At 42.4% G+C, this 27,244-nt stretch overlaps 1 protein-coding gene and 1 pseudogene across 1 annotated transcript in view; one reads left to right on the top strand and one right to left on the bottom strand.

Annotated features, from left to right (window-relative positions):
- The window catches only part of FAF1 (Fas associated factor 1), a 354,485-nt gene extending 330,222 nt beyond the window's left edge, over positions 1-24,263 (bottom strand). Inside the window, exon 1 of the mRNA XM_070405091.1 lies at positions 23,862-24,263. Within this exon, the coding sequence (XP_070261192.1) occupies positions 23,862-23,906 (45 nt within the window). The 5' untranslated portion in view covers positions 23,907-24,263. The remainder of the gene's footprint in view (positions 1-23,861) is intronic.
- LOC139004745 (small nucleolar RNA SNORA48) lies at positions 14,937-15,080 on the top strand (annotated as a pseudogene).
- Positions 24,264-27,244: the final 2,981 nt, after the last annotated feature.

Consider the following 27,244-nt stretch of genomic DNA (forward strand, 5'->3'; position numbering starts at 1 on the left):
AGGAGACAGAAGGGCTTGAGCAGCAATATGACAAGTCACTATCACAGAGAGTACAGGAAGAAGCATTGGTGGACTCAAGTGTTTTACAGTTCTGGTCCTCACCCCTCCTAAATCAGGTTTGCCTGAAATGCTTATTAAAACTACAGGCTTTTGGATCCTGCCTGAGACTACTGAATCAGAATTTCTGGAATTAGGTCTCTAGAATATACATTTTACTAATTCCAGGTGATTCTTACACTGATTAAAATTTGAGAACCACCAGTATAGTGGAAAGAGAGTCCTGCCCACCTCTTGACCTCCAGCTAGATATTTTCAGGTAAATCACTTTAACTCAGTGCAAAAGTCTTGTTGCTATTAAAAAGGACTCCTGAATTATACTATTTTAAATTTTACCAAGCATGGTTGTGCTGTTATTGTTCCTTTTAACATCTTAGTCTGGTTATGACAATCTATATAGATGTTTCCATTGGCAATGTGTACTAAGAAAAATAAATCATGTCTCTACCAATTCCTAAAATAAGCTAACATATGATTCTACACTGAAGCAATCTACTCATGTTTGTAAATCCTATATAATAAAAGGCTAATATGCAAATAGACCAAATGGTGTAACACCCAAACAACCAGTCACTATGATATGCGCTGGCCACCAGGGGGTGAGCGTTGAACATGGTGGGCATAGACAGCAGGCGGCAGAGCGTGGAACATAGCAGGCATCAGCCTCGGAAGGATGGTGGAGCAGGTGAGCAGGGGCAGCAGACCAAGGCGGGGCACCAGTCTCTGTCATTGGGGCAAGCCTCTGGTGGTTGCTGAAAATTCTTTGCTCCCACGTGCCGTAGTCCCACCCAGCACTCACACTCGCTGCTGGCGCTGGAGCCACTGCTTGCACCTGCTGCCAAGACCCAGCACCCGCCCCAACTGCTCAGTGCCGTCAGCAGTTGTGAGCGGCCACTGCCAACCCCGATCGCCCCTCACACCTGCTGATGGCGTTTGGCCCCACTCACAGTTGCTGCTAGCACTGGCCCCAATCACTCAACGCGGTCAGCGGGTGCGAGCAGGACCAGCGCCATCAGCACGTGGGAGCAGCGGGAGCGGGGCTGCTAGCAGACAGGGAATGGGCAGGGGGAGCGGCACAGCAGGAGTGGCCAGGCGGAGGCGCAGAGGATGGGCCAAGACCCAGCCCTGTGCCCACTGCAGCCTCGCAGCCCACAGTTCTTTCCAAGGTGCACGAATTTGTGCACTGGGCCCCTAGTGCTTATTATAAATGCCAAACAGTGCCACGGGGCAAGTGCACACACATTTTGTTAAACAGCATTTAGATAGATATTAGGAGATATCAGTCTCTAACCCAGTTTGTTTCTTAATTTTTTTAAAGTTTTTCTTAAAACATTACGGTGGTCCTTTAAAAAAAAAAAACAAAAGACTTGAAATGTAGAAGCCACACCAGAAACAGTCAATTCACAGAAATTAACCAGGTACTGTTAGTCAGTTGAGGGACTCAAGCCTGAGAAGCCTTACATATTTTGACAATGCATTTTTCAGGCATCTCTAAAAATACTTATAACTATGCTCTTATCAACTATAGAGGCATTATTATATTATATTTATCTGCTTACATGTGCCTCTATTTCCTCACTAGACTCTAAATATCATAAATGAAGAGATTACTGAATACTACAGTCAGATATAATCATGGTGCACAGCAGACTGCTTGACACATAGTAGATAATTCAATGAATACTTGTTGAAAGGATGAATGACTAGATGAGTTTTATACAAATACTAGAGGCCCGATGCATGAAGATTCGTGCAAGAATGGGCCTTCCTTCCCCTGGCTGCCGGCAGCGCCTTCGCTCTGGCCGGAGACAACTTTCTGCCTTCCCACGCTGCCCAGAGGCCCGGAGCACCTGGGGCAGTCTGGAACACCTATGTTGTCACCATGGCAATGACGCAAGCATACTGCCCCGCCCCACCCCCAGCCACTCAGTGCCTGTGTATGCAAATTAACCTGCCATCTTTGTTGGGTTAATTTGCATATTCCTCATTGGCTGGTGGGTGTTGCGGAGGTACAGTCAATTTGCATCTTTCTCTTTTATTAGTGTAGACAGTTCTTACACACTGTTCATATGTTTTAGACATATTAATTCATAATCCTCTTATCATCCTTACAAGATAAAGTATCACTTATAAGAATACTTAAGCTTAGAGATTAAGCAGCATGTCCAAGTTGCTCAGCTACTAGGTGGCACAACCAGAATTTTAATCTAGAGCCAGAACACCAAAGTGCTCAATCATTCTACTGTTACCCTGCAACCATCAAGGTGTTAACATCAAAAAAGGAAGAATATGTGTAGCACAGCTTTAGGGAAGCTTAAGTTGTTCCCTAATTTCTTCAAGAGTAAACTGTGAGCAATAAGAGATAAATATCAATCAAACTAATCATATTAATATGTGGCTTAAATAAATTTCTAACAGATGTGTACACATAATATAGGGGAAAAAAAATTTGTTCATTAACACCCAAAAGAGTTAGTATAAAGATATATTATCACCCTAAGTGGTTTGGCTCAGTGGATAGAGCATCGGCCTGTGGACTGAAGGGTCCCGGGTTCGATTCCAGTCAAGGGCATGTAGCTTGGTTGCGGGTGCATCCCCAGTAGGGGGTGTGCAGGAGGCAGCTGATCAATGTTTCTCATTGATGTTTCTAACTCTCTATCCCGCTCCCTTCCTCTCTGTAAAAATTCAATAAAAAAAAATATATTAAAGATATATTATGCGAGAAACAAAGATGGCGGCATAGGTTAACGGCGGAGTTTGCTGCCTCGAACAACCACTTCAAAAATACAACTAAAAGACGGAACGGACATCATCCAGAACCACAGGAAGGCTGGCTGAATGGAAGTTCTACAACTAGGAGGAACCGAGAATCAGAGGAGGAGCAGTGCTGAAGTAAAATACTAAGGTGCGGAGTGCACGCGGCGCAGGCTGGTGGCTGAGGGCGCTGTTGTCTGTTTCAATCCGGAGGGAGCCTCAGACTCTGAGCTCCAGATCCCGGCGAGTCTCTAGGGACCCAGACTCAAACGGGAGAAGCAGGACTGTCTGGCTACGGTCCCTCCGAGGTTTGCAGCTGTTGCTGGGACAGAGAGGCAGAGCCCCTGGGGATGGACTGAGAGCAGCCATAACTGCTCCCTCCTCCGCCCTGTTGATCCCGTGGGACCCGCCCCGCCCAAGCCCTGCACAGAGGCATTTGCCGGATAGCCTCAGGCAAAGGCTAGATTAGCACCTCCCTAGGGGACAGAAGTTCTTCCTCTGCAAACACAGCTGATTATCACAGCCAGTCGGCCTGGAGGTCAAATCCCTCTAGTATTAACTATAACAATCAAAGCTAAACTACAACAAGACTGCCCACGAAGACCACTAGGGGGTGTACCAAGAAAGCGTAAAAAAATGCGGAGACAAAGAAACAGGACAAAACTATCAAGGGAGGATATTGAGTTCAGAATCACACTTTTGAGGTCTCTCAAGAGGCTTCTAGAGTCTGTCGATAAACTTGATGAGATGTACAAGAAATCTAATGAGACCCTTGATGGTGTGATAAAGGACCATCTAGAAAGTAAGCATACACTGACTGAAATAAAGAAGATTATACAGACTCCCAACAGCAGACCAGAGGAGCGCAAGAATCAAGTCAAAGATTTGAAATGCGAAGAAGCAAAAAACACCCAACCGGAAAAGCAAAATGAAAAAAGAACCCAAAAATACGAAGATAGTGTAAGGAGCCTCTGGGACAGCTTCAAACGTACCAACATCAGAATTATAGGGGTACCAGAAGATGAGAGAGAGCAAGATATTGAAAACCTATTTGAAGAAATAATGACAGAAAACTTCCCCCACCTGGTGAAAGAAATCGACTTTACAGGTCCAGGAAGCGCAGAGAACCCCAAACAAAAGGAATCCAAAGAGGACCACACCAAGACACATCATAATTAAAATGCCAAGAGCAAAAGACAAAGAGAGAATCTTTTTTTTTTTTTAATATATTTTATTGATTTCTTACAGAGAGGAAGGGAGAGGGATAGAGAGTTAGAAACATCGATGAGAGAGAAACTTCGATCAGCTGCCTCCTGCACATCTCCCACTGGGGATGTGTCCGCAACCCAGGTACATGCCCTTGACCGGAATCGAACCTGGGACCTTTCAGTCCGCAGGCTGACGCTCTATCCACTGAGCCAAACTGGTTTCGGCAAGAGAGAATCTTAAAAGCAGCAAGAGAAAGAAACTCAGTTACCTACAAGGGAATACCCATACAACTGTCAGCTGATTTCTCAACAGAAACTTTGCAGGCCAGAAGGGAATGGCAAGAAATATTCAAAGTGATGAATACCAAGAACCTACAAACAAGATTACTTTATCCAGCAAAGCTATCATTCAGAATTGAAGGTCAGATAAAGAGCTTCACAGATAAGGAAAAGCTAAAGGAGTTCATCACCACCAAACCAGTATTATATGAAATGCTGAAAGGTATCCTTTAAGAAGAGGAAGAAGAAGAAAAAGGTAAAGATACAAATTATGAACAACAAATATGCATCTATCAACATATGAATCTAAGAATCAAGTGAATAAATAACCTGATGTACAGAATGAACTGGTGATTATAATAGAATCAGGGACATAGAAAGGGAATGGACTGACTATTCTTGGGGGGAAAAGGGGTGTGGGAGATGCGGGAAGAGACTGGACAAAAATCGTGCACCTATGGATGAGGACAGTGGGTGGGGAGTGAGGGCGGAGGGTGGGGTGGGAGCTGAAAGGAGGGGAGTTATGGGGGGGGGAAGAGGAACAAATGTAATAATCTGAACAATAAAGATTTAATAAAAAATAAAAAAAAAGATATATTATGCTAAAAAGTAGTACTCATAAAACTGATGTTATGAATATCCAAACACAGAAATAATTCCTTAGACTTACCGCAGCTTAAGTAAACCATCCCCCAAACCTACCCAATTATTTTGTTCTGCTTTCATGCTTATCAATCCATGTTCTGATGAGTAAATTGGTTTCTCAGGTATCCTAAATCAGAAAGAGGATGTTCTGAATAATAATTACAAGTATTGCATGACCAGTATGGCTCAGTGGTTAAACATCAACCTATGAACCAGGAGGCACGGTTCGATTCCCAGTAGGGAGTATACAGGAGGCAGCCAATCAATGATTTTCTCATCACTGATGTTTTTCTCTCTCCCTCTCCCTTCCCCTCTGAAATCAATAAAAATACATATCCTATCTAATAAAAGAGAAACATGGTAATTAGCCATAACTTCGCTACCCTTCCCATTGGCTAATCAGGGCGATATGCAAATTAACTGCCAACCAAGATGGCAGCCGGCAGCCAGGCAGCTGAAGTGAACAGGGAGGCTTGCTTGCTCCAGTGACGGAGGAAGCCACGGTTCCCTGCCTGCCTTGCCGGCCTCTGAGCTGCTCTCTAAGAAACATTGTTGCAAATATAGAAGCTAAACAAAACTCCAGAAACCTGCTTTCAGCCCTCAGAGCTGGAGCAAGCAGGACTGAAACAGTGTTACAATTATGGAACCCAAACAAACCCAGATCCCTGCTTTCAGCAGCCGAGGTCTCAAGCTGGAGCCGGCCTCAGAGCTAAAGCCAGCTCTCAGCTCCAGTGACAGCTATAGAAGGTAAATAAATTCCAGAATAAAAAAAGAAAAAAGTAGAGTTTGGGAGCTTCAGTCACCCGCCAGCCTGAAAACGGCCCTCAGTCCCTCACCCAGACTGGCCAGGCACCCCAGTGGGGACCCCCACCCTGAAGGGGGTGTGACCAGCTGCAAACAGCCATCATCCCCTCATCCAGGCTGGCCAGGCACCCAAGCGGGAACCCCATCCTGATCCGGGACACCCTTCGGGGCAAACCAGCCGGCCCCCACCCATGCACCAGGCCTCTGTCCTATATAGTAAAAGGGTAATATGCCTCCCAGCACCGGGATCAGCAGTGCCGCAAGGCCTCCCGAACCCAGGATCAGCGGAGCCGGGAGGCCTCCTGGCACCAGGATCAGCAGAGCCGCGAAGCCTCATTGCCCCGGTGTCAGGCTCTGTGTGTGACAGGGGGCGGGGCCACAACCTCCCTATTCGCCCTGCTCTGTTCCTGACAGGGGAAGGCGCCCAACCCCCTGATCGGCCCTGCTCTGTGCCTGATAGAGGGGAGCTCCCCAACCCCCTGATCGGCACTGCTCTGTGCCTGATAGGGGGGAGCTCCCCAACCCCCTGATTGGCCCTGCTCTGTGTGTGACAGGGGAAGGCGCCCCAACCCCCCTCCATGGGCCCTGCTCTGTGTGTGATGGGGTAGAGCCGCAACCTCCCCATCGGCCCTGCCCTAAGTGTGACAGCAGCAGCGCCCCAACCCCCTGATCCGCCCTGCTCTGTGTGTGACAGGAGTTGGTGCCCCAACTCCCCTATCGGCCCTACTCTTTGCGTGACAGGGGGGAGCTCCGCAACCCCCTGATCCACCCTGCTCTGTGTGTGACAGGGGGGAGCTCCCGAACCCCCTGATTGGCCCTGCTTGGTGCCTGACAGGGGGGAGCTCCCTAACCCCCTGATGGGCCCTGCTCTGTGCATGACAGGGCACGGAGCCCCAACCCCCTAATGAGCCCTGCTCTGTGCATGACAGGGGGCAGCGCCACAACCCCCTAATCAGCCCTGCTCTGTTTGTGACAGGGGGTGGCGCCGCAACCTCCCCATCAACCCTGCCTTGAGTGTGACAGGGGGCGGTGCCCCAACCCCCCAATCGGCCCTACCCTGAGCGTGACTGAGGGTGGCATCGCAACCTCCTGATCCGCCCTGCTCTGTGCATGACAGGGGGTGGCGCCCCAACTCCCCAATCGGCCCTGCTCTGAGCCTGACCAGGGGCTGCACCTAGGGATTGGGCCTGCCCTCTGCCACCTGGGAGCGGGCCTAAGCCAGCAGGTCGTTATCTCCCGAGGGGTCCCAGGCTGTGAGAGGGCACAAGTGGGGCTGAGGGACACACCACCCCCCACCTGTGCACAAATTTTTGTGCACCGGGCCTCTAGTATTTAATAATTACAAGTGTTGTGGTCAATCTAAAAAATGCCTATCCCATTATAAATTGACACTCTAGTTAATAAATCAGTCTCCTGTAAATCTGTCATTCTGAATAAATTTCCCAGAACATTAACACTGATGGATAATAGATAAAAATCAAATATTTAAGTCTGCAAAGCCAAAGGCCAGACTACGGATTCCTGATAAGTTAACCCACCTCTTTCATTATTTAAGTCACATTTCTCAGAAGTATCAAAATCTGGTATAAATAACTATAATTCAATCTTAGCAGAATTTTAAAGTTAGATCTTTTCTCCATTCACTTTCAAATAAATCAAAGGTAATTTGGCTTATGATAACATAGGCATAAAAGTAAGTTTAAAATATACTATAGGCCAATAAAAAGCATTTTTAATATAAGGGTGTTTTCCCCTAAATAAGCGTATGATAAACAGTGAATCAATGCTACTCTCTAATTGTCTACAATCAATTCTTCTACCCACTTAGTCCACTGGCAAACTGCTTTTCTAAAACTACTATAATTAGAGTATCAAAACAATAAATCTAAGAGACTTTACTTAGCATTTCATCACATCCCACTTTGAGATGTGAGAGAAAATGCCAAAAGATAACTTCAATTTTCCACCATTAAGGCTTAAAATCCCTCATGTATGAAGCCCTTGCAAAACTCAGTTCTTCCTTTTCTGGTTCTCTTATGATTCTCTGTCTGAAATATCACTTTGAATTTAATTCTATTCTGTCTTATACTATTATTTGCCTCATAAGACTATTCATGAAATTTTGGGAGCCAGTTTTCTGCGAAGTTAACATTTAATAAAATTTAGGTATTTACAGGTTAGAAAGCTAAAACCCTTAGTAGAAAGACTCTAAAGAAAACAGTATAGCTTTTGGCAGTCTTACAAGACAAAAATTAGACTCCAGGAGAAGCAATGGGTCAGATCTCATTTACTACACCAGGCTCTAAGGTATAATAAAAAAGCAAGACACACAATGGGAGACATATTCATAATACATATATGTATCTGATGACCCTCAAAAGCATTTGCTTGAAATAAATCTAACTTAAAACACTGCATGATTTATTACTTCATTTATATGAAATCCAATAACAGGCAAAACTAACCTAAGTGGTAGAAATCAGGTTTCCTATGAGGCATGGGGATTGATTGGAAGAGACCTTTGAGGAAACCTTTCTGGAACAATGAAAATGTTCTATACTCTTATTGAAGTAATGGAATACTACTCAGCAATTTAAAAAACTACACATGTACTCATATGGGTAAAGTGCAAAAGCATTAAGTTGAAGGAAAGAAGCAAAATGCAAAAGACTGCATGCTGTATGACTTCATTTATATGAAGTCCAATAAAGGCAAAACTAATTTACTGTGCTAGAAATCAGAATGGTGGTTTCCTATGAGACATGAGGATTGTCTGGAATAGAATCTGAGGAAATCTTCCTATAACAATGGTAATATTCTATATCTTTATTACAGTGATAATTACAGGAGTATATACAGTTATTAAAACTCATCAAACTATCTGCTTAAGATAACTGCATTTCACTGAATGTGAATTTCACATAAAATTTTTGTAGTTATAAACAACAAAATAAGTGGACTTCTATTTATCAAAAGAAAAAAGCATAGCAATAAAATTTGGTACAATTTACTAGTATATCTTTCAATAACAAAACTAGAGAACAGATTCAATATAAGAGCTTACAATCTTCTTTATATCCACAAGAGGGAGCAAACATTTAAAACATTTTTATGAGAACGTCATTAAATACTTTTTTACAGAAGATTTTTAAGTGATAGTATTTGGAAAAAACAATAATACAACAATTACCAAAAAGTATTTAACTGAGTGCCTATCATGTGCCAGACAATGCCTGGAAATACTATGGGTAAAAGACAAAAATCCTGCTCTTAAGCATCACAATACTTAAGACAACTATATATCCAGAGATTTGTAAAATTTTTTAATGAGCACAAAAAATCATACTTGGCTTTTTTATAGCATTACTGTAAACTATCCTATCTAACAAAAGACAAAAAGGGTAATTGACCATACCTTCGCTACACTTCCCATTGGCTAATCAGCAAGATATGCAAATTAACCGCCAACAAAGATGGCGGCCTGCAGCCACGCAGCTGAAGCGAGCAGGAGGCTTGCTTGCTCCAGTGATGAAGGAAGCCAAGGTTCCCCGCCTGCCACAGCCTGCTCTAAGCTCCGAAAGCAACAACATTTCAATTATAGAAGCTAAACAAACCCCAGATACCTGCTTTCAGCAGGCTGCGGCCTCAGAGCTGGGAGCGCCAGTAACAGCAACAATGTTTCAATTATAGAAGGTAAATAAATCCAAGAAGAAAAAAAGGAGAGGCTGGGAGCTTCAGTCGCCGGCCAGCCTGAAAACAGGCCTCAGCCCCTCACCCAGACTGGCCAGGCACCCCAGTGGGGACCCCCAACCATAAAGGAGGTGTGGCCAGCCTGAAAACAGCCATCAGCCCCTCATCCAGGCTGGCCAGGCACCCCAGTGGGGACCCCCACCCTGAAGGGGGAGTGAAGAGCTGCAAACAGCCATCAGCCCCTCACCCAGGCTGGCCAGGCACCCCAGCAGGACCCCCACCCTGATCCGGGACACCCTTCAGGGTAAACCAGCCAGCCCCCACCCATACACCAGGCCTCTATCCTATATAATAAAAGGGTAATATGCAAACTGACCCTAACAGCAGAACGACTGGGAATGACTGGTCACTATGACACACACTGACCACCAGAGGGCAGACACTCAATGCAGGAGCTGCTCCCTGGTGGTCAGTGCGCTCCCACAGGGGGAGCTCTGCTCAGCCACAAGCCAGGCTGATGGCTGCCAGTACAGCGGTGGTGGTGGGAGCCTCTCCCACATCCTCAACAGCACTAAGGATGTCAGACTGCAGCTTAGGCCTGCTCTCCGCTGGCAAGTGGACATCCCCCAGGGCTGCCGGGCTGCCAGAGGGATGTCTGATTGTCAGCTTAGGCCCAATCCTCCGGGAAGCGGGCCTAAGCCAGCAGGTGGTCATCCCCCGAGGGGTCCCAGACTGCGAGAGGGCACAGGCTGGGATGAGGGGACCCCCACCAAGTGCACAAATTTTTGTGCACCGGGCCTCTAGTGTGTGTGTGTATATATATATATCTATATATATATATATATATATAGTAAAATAACCACCCAAGAATACAATATATCTAATTACCAAGTTATAGCCAATCTTATTTCATTCCCCATCACCCCCATCCCCAAATCCCTCCCCAGATTGTTCTGAAGTAAATTTCAGACATCATATCATTTCATTCATAAATATTTCAGTATATATCTCTAAAAGGACTCCATTTTTAAAAACATAAAGCAATACATTATCACACTTAAAAAAACATGATTACTTAATTTCATTAAAAATTCAGTCAGCTTTGGCAAAATATTCCTTACTATCTCATTCCAAAGTATTCACTAATGTTTTCTTCTAAAATACAGTGTAGTTTAAAACAAAGTCCGTGTGCATCAAAAGTTGGGCCAGCCATCTTGCCTTAGGTGGAATCAATTCTAATATTTTGCCACAACACCATTACTTTTGTTTCAAGTCCCACTACTAAGACATTAGTAATATACCCAAAACTGATAGTATTCCCAGAGAAATGATAAAAAATTACTTAGCATATAGATTTATAATAACAAAGTACTTTATTGATACTGATAAATATAAAAGTGAAGTAAAAAAAAATACCAGTGACAAAACAATCTCTTGCTGAATTACTAAATAATCCCAGTAGCAATCATTGCCACATACAGCTTCGTTACACCAATAAATCCCAGTTTTTTCTTCTTTTGATCCCTCTATTAGCCTTGGTAAATCCAAGGACATCAGAAAAAACCTTATTGTTCTTTCATGTTTCACAAAGCTACAACAGGATGAAGGAATAGAATTTTTAAAAAAAAAAACAGTGTGCAACTTCGATTTGAAAGCCAATCTTGTAAAGTGCAGTACTTACTACTTTTTCAACTACTGTAATCATAATGATAGAGAAAGGGAAGCATGTTCCCCCATGGGAGGAAGGTAGGAATGAATCAAAGAAAAGTAAGCCACATCCCTATAATTTCTTTGATATTTCATTTTCTATTTAAAATTGGTGCAAAACTTAGATTTACTTCATGATAGTTGTTTTAATTTTTAAAAACCACATAATTGCCGAAACCAGTTTGGCTCAGTGGATAGAGCGTCGGCCTGCGGACTGAGGGGTCCCGGGTTCGATTCCGGTCAAGGGCATGTACATGGGTTGCGGGCACATCCCAGTAGGAGATGTGCAGGGGGCAGCTGATCGATGTTTCTCTCTCATCGATGTTTCTGGCTCTCTATCTCTCTCCCTTCCTCTCTGTAAAAAATCAATAAAATATTTTTTTTAAAAAAAACACACACGTAATTATTATGTTTCTTTTAAATTGGTGCTATAAGATGACGTGCCTATTTTTGGGGTACCTTTGAGTACTCCCATTTGAGAAATGTGAAATATAAGATCGTAGACTTGACTTTGGAGTAGAGCGGACCTGAGTGCCAAACCAAAGCCTTGTTGTGACTACCTGTCGTTAAATAATTACTTAACCTCTGTACACATCCAGTTTTTCATCTTCAAAATAGGAATATTAACAATGGCTATCACAGATTAGACAGTACATACTAATTAGGCTTCAAGTGTGGTTCTAAAACACAAAGAACATTATTATCTTTCCCTTCCTCAAATTTTCTGGGTTCTAAGGTATTCATTCCCTTACCCAGGTGCTGAAAATGTTACTTTCCCTCCACTACCATAAAATCATTATGTCCCCTTCCAGTAGCTGTAACTTCATCTTTTTTCCACTCATCATCTCCTACTCTCTCAGGCCTTTCACTGGGAAATGTCAGGTACAAGAGGGTCAAGAGAATTTTATAGAACCTACAGAAACCTATTTATGGTCCTCACTGACCCACAAGAGCACTACAGCGGGATGCAGCAAGCAGTGTACTCAACCATGTAGTCATTATCCTTATGATCCAGGACCATGTCAACTCAACAAGAGAATCCAGGTGACTGAACCACAATTAAGTCTGAATGTCCTAGGCCACCTTTTGGAGCGCTGCCACATAGAAGGTGTATAAACAGGTTGGCCTTGGGTTGCTTCTAGAAGAGAAAAAAAGTATCATGCCCAGAATTGGTCAGGATGGAATCCTAAATTTTCAAAATAAGGCTATATAGCCTCATACATCTTCAGTTCTGATCATTATTCAGGAAGTGACCAAGATGAGATGACCCCTTTCTGGGTATAGCCACATTCAGTGACCAAACTGACTTACTACAGAGGAAGCTGTTCCAACACTGATCCACAAACCAGATGCCTGTGGCTGGTGGGGAGCACGCACGGTCCCTCAAATATCTTGACTACCAGCTCACTGTTGAGTAGCTTTTGCAATAAAAAGTGCACCATCATTAGACTGAAAATGGTCCAGAAAAACTGGAAGCATAACACATATTAGTTTCAAGGGCCACAATGATGTGGCCAGTCACCTAACTGGACTAGAAGAGCAACACCATAACCAGAAAAAGTATGAACAGCAGTGAGGTACTACTAATACCTCTGGGAGGGAGCTCAGAGGTCCAACATATTCAATTTGTGAAAAGCAGACATGGACCAAATCCCATGCAAGGTGGCTTCTCTCACTATGTGACAAGCAGGTCAACTTTTGGCAGATGTCACAAGTCTGGCATGCAATACTACCGTCTACATCAGAAATCTAAAATCCTTTACTTTGCATGCAATTTATGATAGTTGATGTACTGTCACACTGGATAAAATGATAGGTCCAGCCAACAATGATGGCGCTTGGGTAGTGCAGGCTCAATCAGAAGCCTGATTCCAATGGTCTTCATGAGAAAACAGGCCCTTACTGTGGGCATCTACTGTAGTGATTCAGGAAGTTTGATCAGCAACTGTAATTTGTTTCCACAGTTATAAAGAGAGCTGTCTTTAATCTTCCAGTCTATAGTTTCCAAGTGGCAGACCAAATAAGCTATTGGAAATAGGCCAATGGTCAGCAGAAATACAAGTTTCATGAAGGAGAGTACTGGCCAGAGCTATAAGAACAGCCTTGACTTCTACCCATTGAAAAGAGCAACTACATCTATTATCAATCTGCACAGCTGGTACAGAGGCTAAACAGCCCCAGAAGACAAGGAGTTTCCGCATGGCTAAACTACTGGAGCACCAGGCCCCCACTGAAGTAAATCTCTGCATTGAGGACCCCTTTCAGTCAGTGGCTTTGCTACAAACAGTGAAGTAGGGAATAGAGCTTCCTCTAAAGTAGAGGCTGAGCAATAACACATTATGTACCCCATCCTCTCGTCTCAAACAAAGCAGTGAAAGTTCTAACAAGTTTGCTTTTTGCCCACAGAGGTTGCAAAGTTGCCTCCTTTCACTAACTGTAGGTGTACAAATGTCTGTAAGTGTTGTTTGAACAGAGGCAGAACCTTCTGCACAGCCTGGACAAATATTAGTACTAGTTGTTACAATGGGTGGAGTCTGAACCTGAGCCTGACAGATAAATTAGTGAAGGGAAAAAAAATGCCCCTACCCGACAGACTGTTTGAGAGTTAGCAACACCTAGAGCAGTGGTTCTCAACCTTCCTAATGCCGTGACCCTTTAACACAGTTCATGTTGTGGTGACCCCCAACCATAAAATTATTTTCGTTGCTACTTCATAACTGTAATTTTGCTACTGTTATGAATCGTAATGTAAATATCTGATATGCAGGATATATTTTCATTGTTACACATTGAACATAATTAAAGCATAGTGATTAATCACAAAAACAATATGTAATTTTACGTGTGTTTTCCGATGGTCTTAGGCAACCCCTGTGAAAGGGTCGTTTGATCCCCAAAGGGGTCTCGACCCACAGGTTGGCAACCCACAGGTTGAGAACCGCTGACCTAGAGGAATGTTCAGGCAGCTTTCAAACCACATCTCAGTCTGCAACCACTTTTCTAATTCTTCCTCATTAACAGGCAATAAAGTAGAGAGCCACTTAACAATTTGGTCAACATGTCTGCTACCAATTCCATGGACTTTGTCCAAATTCTATTAACCAGCCCATGGGACCCTCACCCTTCCTTTCAAAAAGTCATGTGTCTGTCAGTATTCCATCCTTGTTGCCAAAACTATTAAGAGCGGTGAAGAATCTGAGATTTTACCATACTTGCAAGCTAACAAGTTAGCTTGCCAGTTTCATGGGTGCTGGCAAAAGACCTAAGACTCCTTGATTGGAGAAAATGAACTTTATGACTCATAGCAATAACTATAGTTAAAATATCAGCATTTTCTTATGCAGTTCCCCAGTCCTATTTCCCAGAGGGCAACACAACGCAGGCTAACTGACACCTGCACATGCAGTGGACTGCATTACAGAAGAGGAACCCAGAGACTGGGAAAGTCAAATCCTTAAAAATGGGATATTTGCCTGTGGAGCAGCCTTCTCTCTGTCCCACTTCTTCACTAATAAACTCATTTTCACTTTAAACTCTGAAAAATAAAAAGGATACTATGCATACCTGCTCTTTGCTCCAGAGGGAGACACTATCTCTATCTTCCAAGGCTGCTCACTATATAAACATCCTTGAAAAGCAGTCAGAAACAAAAGCAGTCAATGCCTCTGCTAACAAGACATACAGAAACCATGGAGAACTGTATCACTGAATCCCAACAAAGGGTCACTGTAGAATTTAGATGTTAGGAGCCTAGCACAGTAGCTGGCACATACAAATTAATCAGCTTGATGCTACTACTGGCAATGGGCAAGGAGACACCTGATTGGTGGTGTTGCTCTTATATCAGTCAGGGATGAAGCAGACATACAGTACTTAGTTTATCCTAGTTTGATACCTGTGTCAGTGGCAAGAGCTATTTTATGCCAGGGCACATTTTTTTTTTTAAAAAAGCTACATGCTAATGTTATTATTTCTCCCCCATTAAACCTAAAATTAGAATGCTCAACTGTGTCTCTGCCTCACTTTAACTAGATGCCAAAGGATACAACTAAAATTGACTTTTAAAAAAAAATGGTGAACCACTACTTTTCCCTTACGAAAAAGAAGGTAGAGAGGCTAAAGCAGCCGTGGGCAAACTACGGCCCACGGGCCAGATCCGGCCCGTTTGAAATGAATAAAACTAAAAAATAAAAAAGACCGTACCCTTTTATGTAATGATGTTTACTTTGAATTTATATTAGTTCACACAAACACTCCATCCATGCTTTTGTTCCGGCCCTCCGGTCCAGTTTAAGAACCCATTGTGGCGCTAGAGTCAAAAAGTTTGCCCACCCCTGGGCTAAAGGCACAAGAGACAAAATTTTCTTCTCATTAACACTATTACATCTCAATCACTGAAGAATCCAGGGAACCCTAGCCCATTTGGCTTGTGGTTCTCAACCTTCCTAATGCCGAGACCCTTTAATACAGTTCCTCATGTTGTGGTGACCCCCAATTTCATTGTTACAAATTGAACATAATTAAAGCACAGTGATTAATCACAAAAACAATATGTAATTATATATGTGTTTTCCGATGATCTTAGGCGACCCCTGTGAAAGTGTCGCGACCCACAGGTTGAGAACCGCTGGGTAGATAGAGTGTCAGCCTGCAGACTGAAGGGTCCCAGGTTCGATTCCAGTTTGGGCACATGCCCGGGTTGCAGGCTCAACCCCCAGTAGGAGGTGTGCAGGGGACAGCCAATCAATGATTCTCTCTCATCACTGATGTTTCTATCTCTCTCTCCCTCTCCCTTCCTCTCTGAAATCAATAAGAAAAAAAAAAATCCAGGGAACCAGGGTAAATTACAGAGAGAGAAAACAACAAAACAAAAGAGGTGACTGAAACCTAATTCTAAAGCCATTAAGGTGCACATAAGCTGCAAACTTTTCTGTTTTTTAATACAACTTGACATCTCATCCTTTATATCATAATTATCCTACATAATAAAGAGCAAATATGCTAATTAGGCCGAACAGAAAAACGATTGTTCAGACGAAGCCAGGGCTCCAAGGGCCAAGCCACTTGCATGAATTTTGTGCATCCGACCTCTAGTTCCTCTATAAACACAAATAAATATAAAAAGGCAGGTATAATTATTCTGTTAATTTTGCCAGACTCCTTCTATAAATGAGTCACTTCCAAGTCACACAGTCCAATTTTTATTCTTTCAACGACAGATCTTATTTTTCAAAGTTAGCAAAGGGTAGATGCTTAAAAATAGATAAAAATTTATAATTCTATTGTATTTATTTGTACCATACCAACCAATATTCAGAATATTCCTTCAAAAAATATTCACTAAAAAAAAAAAAAAATATATATATATATATATATATATATATATATATATATATATATATATTCACTGAGTACCTCTTACTAGATACTACAGGAACAGGTGGTTAAGACCCAGGCAGTTGTTTTTTCAAAGAGCTGACAATAGGGGAAAGAAACATGTAAAATGATTATTGATAATCTGACACAGGACTCAAAAGAGAAACTGCATAAGATACATAAGAAATGATTAACCCTACTAGGCACAGATGTTATAAGGAAAAGGTAGGAGGTGGATTTTGAAAGATAACTAGAAATTTTCCAAAGGCACATGAATAAAAAAGGGTTCAAAGTCATGGAGTGATTAAACAGCATATTCCATTGTAACCATCAGGTATATACTGAATATTTAATTTTCCTGTCATAAAAATGGAACAGTACTTAAGATCACAAAAGCAAAGAATCATAGGAATGGATGTTTCTTCAAAGTCATCTAGATCAGTTGTTCTCAAGTGTAGTCCTTGGATCAGCAGCAGCATAATCCTGAGTCCTAGAAGAAATGCAAATTTGCAGGTTCCATCCAAGATCCACTAAATCAGAAACTCTGGGCTGGGGGTCCAGCAACCAGAGTTTAACAAGTCCAGGTTATTCTTATGCAAGCTAAAGTTTGAGAACCACAGATTTAGACCTAGGGTTTTCAGCACTATTGACATTTGGGGGCAGATAATTCTTCAGTTTGGAAGAGTGTCTCGTGCATTATAGAATGTTTAGCAGCATCCCTGGCCTCTACCCACTACATGCCAGTAGCACCCCTCAGTTGTAAGGGCCAAAAATGTCCCTAGATAGTGCCTAAATATCCCCTGAGAACAGAAATTATCCACATTTGAAAAAACAACTGATCTCAAGGATCAGCAAACTTTCCTGTTAGGAGCAGGGTAAACATTTTAAGCTTTGTAGGAAATACAATCAACTACTAAATTCTGCTATTACAGGCAAAAGACACATGTAAACAAGACAATATGTAAATGAATATGCATAACTATCTTCCAATAAGGCTTTATTGACAAAAACAGGTGGTGGTTTGGCCCTCAAGATATAGTTTGCTGACCCCTAATCTAGATCAATTACCTAAATTATAAAGTCCTCAACCCCACTGCTGCCAAGTGATTGTTCAGACTCTATCTGAATACGTAATCTAGTCCAGTCTTCTGTTTTGGGGTAGATACAACTCTAGACAGACCTCATTTACAGATTGAATAACTGAAATCCAGAAAGAATAAATGACTTTCTCAGAGAACCACACCAAAACAAAAAACTAGAAAAAAACTAGAGCTCCAATCTGCCTAAGTACAATGCTTCCTATGGAGGTGTGACCAGATAATGTTTATGGTATTATATATAGCCATTTAACAACCTGTGAGGAATCCAAATGTTCTAGTACTTTGCAGTTACTAAAACCTAGAAAGAAAAGTGCCGAAACCGGTTTGGCTCAGTGGATAGAGCGTCGGCCTGCGGACTGAAGGGTCCCGGGTTCGATTCCGGTCAAGGGCATGTACCTGGGTTGCGGGCACATCCCCAGTAGGAGATGTGCAGGAGGCAGCTGATCGATGTTTCTCTCTCATCGATGTTTCTGACTCTCTATCTCTCTCCCTTTCTCTCTGTAAAAAATCAATAAAATATATTTTAAAAAAAAAAAAAAAAAAAGAAAAGTACTGGTTTCACCTCTTTGCCAACTAAGCTACCCAGCCAGGACTTACATGTAAGTTTTATCATTTGGAGAAATTTCTAAATGGTGGGTCTTGTTTTCCTCTAAAACTCCAAGCTACTTGACAAATTAAGCTAGAAAATAACACTCCTATAGTATACCTGGGAAAAAATACTTGTTTCAAACCAACCCATGACCTTGGACAAGTCACTTCCTTTTGCTGGGTCTCAACTTCCACAAAAGGAAAATGAGAAGCTGGCAATAAATGATCTCTGGAGTCACCTGCAGAGAATAAGTATGTACCTTAAAGTTATCAAAAATTAAAATAATAGCTTAAATGTACTGAGCCCGGCCGGCATGGCTCAGTATTTGAGCGTAGACCTATATGAACCAGGGTGTCACAGTTCGATTCCCAATCAGGGCACAGGCCTGCATTATGGGCTAGATCCCCAGCGTGAGGAATGCAGGAGGCAACCGATGAATGACTCTCTGTCATCAGTGATGTTTTATGGTCTCTCTCCCTCTCTCTTCCTCTCTGAAATCAATAAGAATATATTTAAAATAAATAGATAAATAAAATAAAATATACTGAATACTTTCTATGTCAGGCACCTGTTCTAATTACTTTACATGAATCAACTCAATTTTCATATGGGGAAAATGAGGCAAAGAGGTGTGAAGTGATTGTCAAAGATCACAAGATGAGTGAGTGAGTGCCAGAGCTGTGATTGAAATCCAAGTGAACTGACCTCAAAGTCCATGTTCTCAACAACTTACTACTACATTTTATTCTACGTGCCAAAACTTTATTTTCCCCATGACTGACAACTCAAACACTGAAACAACATGATTTGTCCCTCTAATAAATAAAGAGGATAGTGACGAAAGGAAAGAAAGCATGGTAAACAAGACCACTTTCGGCCATTAATACTCAATATTCTGCACAAGGTAACCTCCCAGTAAATATACTGTATATGATGCCTAGTTTGGTCCCTAATCCACAATATCACAAAAGATACCTATTGATCCAAACAGATACTATTTCTACTCGCATAGTCTGGCATTGTCTTCTGTAGAACATATCTCTTTACGTCAAGCAAAAAAAAAAACAAAGAGGGATTTGCAGCTTCATTTAGAAGACAAAATAGTATGAAGGGCAGAAACTACTTACAAGTGAGTTACCAGTAGTGTCATGGAGAAGTCCATGTTTCAAAGAGGAGTTGATAGGCACATGAAAACTTAACCATGGTGATAATCCAATATATGAAAATGTATAAAGCAATTTAGGCAGCAAAGGTATTCCTAGCTGGAAAGACCAGGAGGAGAAAACAAAGGCACAATTGTGTTGACCAGAAAACATAACTGAAAGTAACATAAAAATCAATGCTATATTAGAAAATAAAGGGACTCCTAATCTGTGACCACTGGAACGAGGTTCAAAAAGAATACTTTTTAGCAAGCAGATAAGTTTTTATTCCTGAAAAAGTCTGAAAGAAAATACTACGAATAAGAGTTGTGTTTTTTTCTGCATTTCAGTAGTGTTGTGATCTATCTTTATATTATCAGTAATACAGAAAAATAATAGAAAAATATATGAGACTAATCTAAATGGCTACACCGCTTTTTGTTCACACGGAAAAATTATGTTTAAAAGTATTATCTTAGACCACCATCCACCCCCATCTACCACTACCACCACCACCACTCCACCACACCACCACCAACAACAATAATAATAATAAAATAAAAAAAGTTAAAGAATTCAATTACAAAAAGAACAAGATTTGGAACTTTCACCTAAATGTATCTCTTTGTTATAAAAGACATTAAGAAAAAAACCTCATGATTCATCAATGCCTGCCTGTTTCCTAAACCCAGGAAATTCCTTTACACCCCCCTCCTGGCTCTAGCCAGCCAAAACTGTAGGTGTACTACTCTATTCATTCCTTTACCAGCAACATACTATGCTAACACTACATATTTACATTTAAAGCTGATTTGTGTTAGACTATTCCAAATTCTAAACTCACTTGCTCAGAGTTGAATTTACAAATAATTGATTTAACAGAATGCTGACACACTCTCCATTCAAAATTCTGGTGGTGCAGACACTATGAAAAACAGTTCCTCAAATAAAAACAAAAAATAAAAATACCATATGATCCAGTAATTCCACTTCTGGGTATATATCCAAAAGAATTTAAAGCAGGGACTGGAATAGGCACCATGTTCCTAGCAGCACTAATGATTCACAATAGCCAAAACATGGGAAATTAGCAGGTAAATGCATAAACAAAATGTGGTATATACATACAGTATAATATTATTCAGCCTTAAAAAAGAAATCCTGACACATGCTACAACATGGATGAACATTGGAGACATTATGCTAACTGAAATAAACCAGTCACAAAAGGACAAATACTATATGATTCCACTTATATGAGTTACCTAAAGTATTCACATTTATAGAGACAGAATAGTAAAATGGTGGTTGCCAGGGGCTGAAGAGAAGAAAGAATGGGTATTGTTTAATGGGTACAGAGTTACAGTTTTGCAAGATAAAAATGGACACTGTTTAATGGGTACAGAGTTACAGTTTTGCAAGATAAAAATAGTCCTAGAAATGGATGGTGGTAATGGTTGCACAAAGTGAATTAATTTAATATCACTGAAAAGAAAATTTAAAAATGGTTAAGAAGGCAAATTTTATGTTATGTGTATTTCACCACAATTTAAATTTTGTTTTAATTGGGAGCTGTTTTTATTTGGGGGAATAATCTTTGAAAGGACAATTTAGAATATATATTTGCTTTGTAATGAGTTTGCTCATCTACAAAGTCCCAAACTAAGTCTCAGCTCTCATCTTCCATCCTCTATTTATCTAGGTTATTGAAGATGTTAAAGACAATACAAAAATCCTCCTCAAAAGCTTTTCCATACTTAGACATTGAATTTATAAGAACTATTATCCAGCAAGAATCAAAATATGAAACTTACTTTTAAAATCTAATCACATTTAAAATTCATGTCCTTATCTACAAAGGCAAAACTGAGCTCTCAAAACATTTTAATTTTCACAATCATATGAAGTAAATAGAATATAATTTTACTATATTCACTTTTGAGCGGGAAACTGATCTGCCCAGTTATAGAAGAAATCAACCTCCAAGTATCCATATTCCAAGTCCTGAACTGCAATCTTTAACACAAATTACTATACCTGATTTTGGATAACTGGATAAATGCTAATTTTTAAAAGTTAATCCTATAAAAATCTTAAATAATAGTTAAAGTATAGAAAGAATAGTCAATTTTAAAACTAAATCCACAAGAGCAGGTTTACCTGGAATCATCATTTGGAAGAGGAATACAAGGCTCCTAAACACACAAAAAAGCCTAATGTGTGTATGATGTGTATAGTTTTCTAAGTAACTTTTTATTAAACTATCAATAATGTTTTCTTACCTATTTAATAATATGAAATTAGCTCTCACCATTTAGCAAACAATTGTTCACTGCAGATGCATAAGCTTTATTCCATTTTGTAAATACGTAATTGTTCACAACATTGCCATTGGGTTGAAAAGAACAATTGATTAGAATATAGTATTAATATGATAAAAATGCTTGTCCCAAATGCTTATCAGAAAATCTTACTTTACCTCTAAGTACAAGAATCCTAAATTTCCTATCCTTGACCCATCAATATAAGGTTCACAATAAGCATAATAATTGCCACAAGTTAGAACAGAGCAAGCAAACAAAACAAAAAAGAAATTAAAAAGATTAAAAAAATAAAGAGAGAGCAAGTAGTTACAAGTTATTAGAGGAAGTAAAAAGTTTGGTGAAATCAAAACAAAGTTATAATTACCTTAAAGCTTTTAATAAGGTAAACTACACTTATTGTTGCTGTCTAAAGCCATTCCTACCAGAATAAAACAATTTTACAATAGGATAAAAATGCCCCTAGAGCCCTAACCGGTTTGGCTCAGTGGATAGAGTGTGGGCCTGCGGACTGAAGGGTCCCAGGTTTGATTCCAGTCAAGGACATGTACCTTGGTTGTGGGCACATCCCCAGTCGGGGTGTGCAGGAGGCAGCTGATCGATGTTTCTCTCTCATCGATGTTTCCAACTCTCTATCCCTCTCCCTTCCTCTCTGTAAAAAACCAATAAAATATATATTTTAAAAAATGCCCCTAGAAAAATACAGAGTTATTTTTCAAACAACCACATTCCACATTAGATAAACCACTAAATTGGAGAATTAAAAAAAGATGAAAAGATTTACCCAGGCAAAAAAAAAAAACACCTCAGGCCAATCCCGAGCCTACAAAACACCAACATCTTGTGGCTAACTTTTAATTCCAAAACACTTATTTCTGCGTTTGGAAGATTCAGTATAATCAAATGCAGATAGATGCATATTTCTAATATAATCAGATACCAGTGGGTAATCAAGAGAGCAAACTCTAGAAATGGCCCTCAGAATATTAAGTTGTGCGAGAGAAAAAGAAAAAAGGAACTTAGAAAAAAAAATCAAAGAGGGAGAAGAAAAGCCCTACAAAATCTCAGTAAGGAAAAATATACCCTGCATTGCCAATGTTAGGCCATGTGCAATGGTGACAGTGTTGAAGAAAGAGGTGAAAGCATGCCTGTACATAACAACAGCTTCTAAATTAATGCCAAAATGAATGGTTAAAAAGATCTCACTACGGTATTTTTGCCAAACATCAAAAGGCAAAGATAGTGGTATTGGTTCCACAAGTCTTTCATAATGCATACAGCACTACTTTCAAAAGACCTCCCTAAGATATACCAGTGTCACTACATTTGAGCTCAGGAAGGGGATAACCCTTGCATATCCTTTATTTTATTTTTTTAATAACTCCTTGTTGTTGAAAGTATTACATATGTCCCCCTTTCCCCACCCCCCTCACTGATCCCCACACCGGTCCCCCACCCCACCCCCCACCCCGCATATCTTTTAATTTATTCCTGGAGAAAGGACACCAACCAAGCAATTCAAATCTGAAGGAAAGGGGAATCTGCAAATATGAACTGGTAATTTAAGTTTGTGCATTCACTGCAAAGATACTGTGGTAAACAGAGACTACTTGCCTCCTCCTTGTCTTCCTACCCTCCAAAGATTCCAATTAGGCATCAAGGTCTACAATGTTTGCTGCTTCTTGAAACCGAGCGGGATGCCCCAATACTCTCACCACCTGCTCCTCGCCACTTTTTGACTCTCTCCTAAATACAACACACCCACAGCAGCGCACGGTCCACACCCACACTGCATACAACATGCTCCTCGTGGAACAACCCAAACTCCTGGCCCAGCACACCCCACACTGAAATCCCCACGCTTCATGCTCCCCAGTTCTACACATCAATACAGGAAACACGGCACAGCCCACACACATAACCCAACGACCGTAACACCCTTTCACCCTGCAAATCCCACTCAAGCCAGCTGTCCATGAACCATCTCACACATGGCCAACAGATCATCTGAATGACACGCTGCCCCCTGGCTCCCCACACTCACACACCACGTCCCACAGAAAGCCCCAAACCACCGCAATGCTCACACACACACACACACACACACACACACGAGGAAGAGGCCACCCGCTGGCACCGGGAACCCACGAGGTTGGAGGTGGCAGGGGGACAAGGGCCAGACGCTTCACCTGAAAATCCGCCAGGATCATCTCCCGGTCCATGTTGGACGCCATGGCGGCCGCCGAGTTCCGCGGCTCCGGGAGCGAAGCGCGCACCTGGGAAGAAGACGGCGCCTCCTGTGGCCGTCGCCGCCGCCGCCGCCGCCGCCGGGCGCCGAGGGGCGGGCGGACGAGCCGGCGGGCGGGCCGGCGGGCTGGCGGGCGGGGCAGCGCGGGAGGCTAGGAGCTCATGCACTCGGTAACCTTCAGGAGCCCGGGCCGCCCGCCTGCGCCCCGCGGAGCCCGCGCCGCAGACGCCCGCACAGGGAGGCTCGCCGGGATGCGCGTCCGGTCTTCCTGTGTCCGGCCAGGATGAGGTCAGGTGGCGACAGGACGCACCCAGCTCCCTTCAGTCGCGGTGAGACCGGCGGAGGGGGCGGGGAAACCGAGCGAACAAGCAGGCGGGCGAACACCCCCGGCCACGGCCGCCTCCGCCTCCGCCTCCGCCTCTTCCGTCGCCGCCGCCGCCTCCGCCCCTGGTTGGCCAGCACCGCGGCTGTCGCACATTTTGCCTGTCATCGAGGTCGCAAAGCGCCGCTTTGCGGCTGCCACGTGACTGCCCTTCTGTCAAGCCCTGGGAGCGCCGCTACCGGGCGAGGATCCGCAGCCGGCAGGCGGGGACGCCGGCCTGCCATTGCGGGAGTCCCGCAACTGGTTATTCCGGTTTGGAGTCCGGCAAAGGCCTCGCGGTCCCACCTCCCCGCGGCTGGGGCGGGGAGCCGGTTCTGTGCTTTCCGTGGTTAGACAGTCACACACAGATGCATCCAGCCTCATAAACCAACTCGGCGCCCTCTGACAGCCCGTCTCACAATCTGCATTTCTTAAATGTATTTTCTCTCACAAAGTTTCACCAAAATACAACTTCATGTACCGCCTATTACGCTCAACCTCACACTGTCACACTTAATGCCAGTTCCCCTGACGCCTGCATCCTGAAACTCTCAGTAGCAGGGCGGTAACCAGACTGCCATGGTAGTAGACAGGGCGGAGACATGGAAGCTGAGTGATGTGAGAATATCGGCCCCAAGAAAAAGATGAGCATTTTCTTGTCAGTTATGAGAAATGAAAACCTTTTTATTATTTTTTTAAATCAGAGACAAACATCTTAGAAATGGGGAAAACTTGAGTCCAACTTTAAATGTAGTGGGTCTATTTAAGTTACTTTCAGAAGTGAAGAAGTTACCAATTACTAAAAGTTTTAACTTGATGGTCGGAGATTGACACGCTTTGAGTCAAGAAGAGCCAAAGACTATGTACAGTGAAGTGTGACCATTTGTATGTAATGTCATCCTGGTTGGAGGAAGAGTGACTAGAATATGTTCAACTTTGACTTGGGAAAATATCACCTTCTGAACTGTCATAGAGCATTTACTTGCCTTGAAAAGTATGTAAAATCGTGAAAGTGTGAAGTAAGATTGCTGATTTTGTGCTGTAGAGTTAAAAACACTAGTGAAATCACCATATAAAGTCAAGGCCTGGGTCTTTGTATTCCTTGAACCATAAAGAAGAGCACCAGGGTGTTTTAAAGACCTAGGTTTAGTCTCTGTGTTCTATGTGATAATCTGTATTTGGACCAGCATTAATTAGATAAGGAATAGAACCCTCCACAGTCACATGAATTGATGTGTTTGTCTAATTGCCATCCCTAAGGACATAATTTCGAAATATAGCTAAAATGTGAATAATGAGGTGAAACACAGTACCACAATTTAAGTGTGGCAATTCGTTTGTCCCATTCATATGTCACTCTCGGCACAAGGCAGATCAATAACTGTCTCTAGTTACAGGATTAGAATTAATGCAGCCCTGAAAAGTTGAAGTTTTTCTCTGTGATCACAGAGCAGGGAAAGCCCATTCAAATCCAGTTCTGTGCCCCTTCTCCATCCTTTCTCTCCATCTGGAAATTAAAACAATGTAATGGTAAGAATAACCTAGAGTCTAGGTTATAACCTAATGTCTAGGTCAGCCGTGGGCAAACTACGGCCCGCGGGCCGGATCCGGCCCGTTTGAAATGAATAAAACTAAAAAAAAAAAGCGTACCCTTTTATGTAATGATGTTTACTTTGAATTTATATTAGTTCACACAAACACTCCATCCATGCTTTTGTTCCGGCCCTCCGGTCCAGTTTAAGAACCCACTGTGGCCCTCGAGTCAAAAAGTTTGCCCACCCCTGGTCTAGGTCCTAGACATTCAGGCATATGGGTCCTAGTACTGCTTTCCCAACCAATTAGCTGGAGAAACTTGCATGGGTCTCTTGGTCTCTCTGACTTCAATCTCTGACATGACTTCAATTTTAGGTGATGAAGAAACAATTATGAAAATGCATGGCAAACATAAAATATTTTTACAAAATGAGCATATATTTCAGTCAGCATTTACTAGGCTTGAGTTCTAACTCTTCCCCTTACAAAAAACTTCTGAGTCTAAATTTTTTGTCTTTAAAATGGGGTTTATAAAACTTATCTCATAGAGTAATTGTGAATATTTAGTAATATAATGCTTGTGAAACTCTTCAGAAACTTTTTTTTTTCAGAAACTTTAAATATTAGTTGCTATTACTCCGTATACAAATTCCTAAATGCTTTTCTCAGGGTCACCTCTTTCATAGAATTTAGGCCAACAGGATTCTTCTCCTTTATAATCACTGCTTTTACTATCTTTACAACACAATTTAATACTCTGATAAAATCTGTAATTTCTTCTCTAATTGTTTCACATATGCATGTTTTAATCTCTCCCAAGAGGCTGAAAATTCGTTGATTATAGAATTATACCCCTGAAACCTATATAATATTAACAAATGTCACCCCAACAAAGTAAAGTTACTTGAGATTATAAGACATTTCATCTCATATATTTTTATATTCATCACTAGAGGCCCGGTGCACAAAAATTTGTGCACTCGGGGGGAAGGGGGGGCCCCTCAGCCCAGCCTGTGCCCTCTTACAGTCTGGGACCCCTCGGGAGATAACGACTTGCTGGCTTAGGCCTGCTCCTGGGTGGCAGAGGGCAGGCCCAATCCCTAGGTGCAGCCCCTGGTCGGGCTCAGAGCAGGGCTGATTGGGGAGTTGGGGCGCTGCCCCCTGTCATGCACAGAGGACGGATTGGGAGGTTGCGATGCCACCCTCAGGCACGCTCAGGGTAGGGCCAATTGGGGGGTTGGGGCACCGCCCCCTGTCACACTCAAGGCAGGGTCAATGGGGAGGTTGCGGCGCCACCCCCTGTCACGCACAGAGCAGGGGCAATCAGGGGGTTGGGCGCTGCCCCCTGTCATGCACAGAGCAGGGCCCATCAGGAGGTTGGGGAGCTCCCCCCTGTCACGCACAGAGTAGGGCGGATCAGGGGGTTGGGG

Source organism: Myotis yumanensis, unplaced genomic scaffold, assembly GCF_028538775.1.
Source record: "Myotis yumanensis isolate MYYU_CA2020_CCGP unplaced genomic scaffold, mMyoYum1.0.hap1 SCAF_2, whole genome shotgun sequence".
In the NCBI taxonomy this organism is placed as follows: Eukaryota; Metazoa; Chordata; class Mammalia; order Chiroptera; family Vespertilionidae; genus Myotis; species Myotis yumanensis.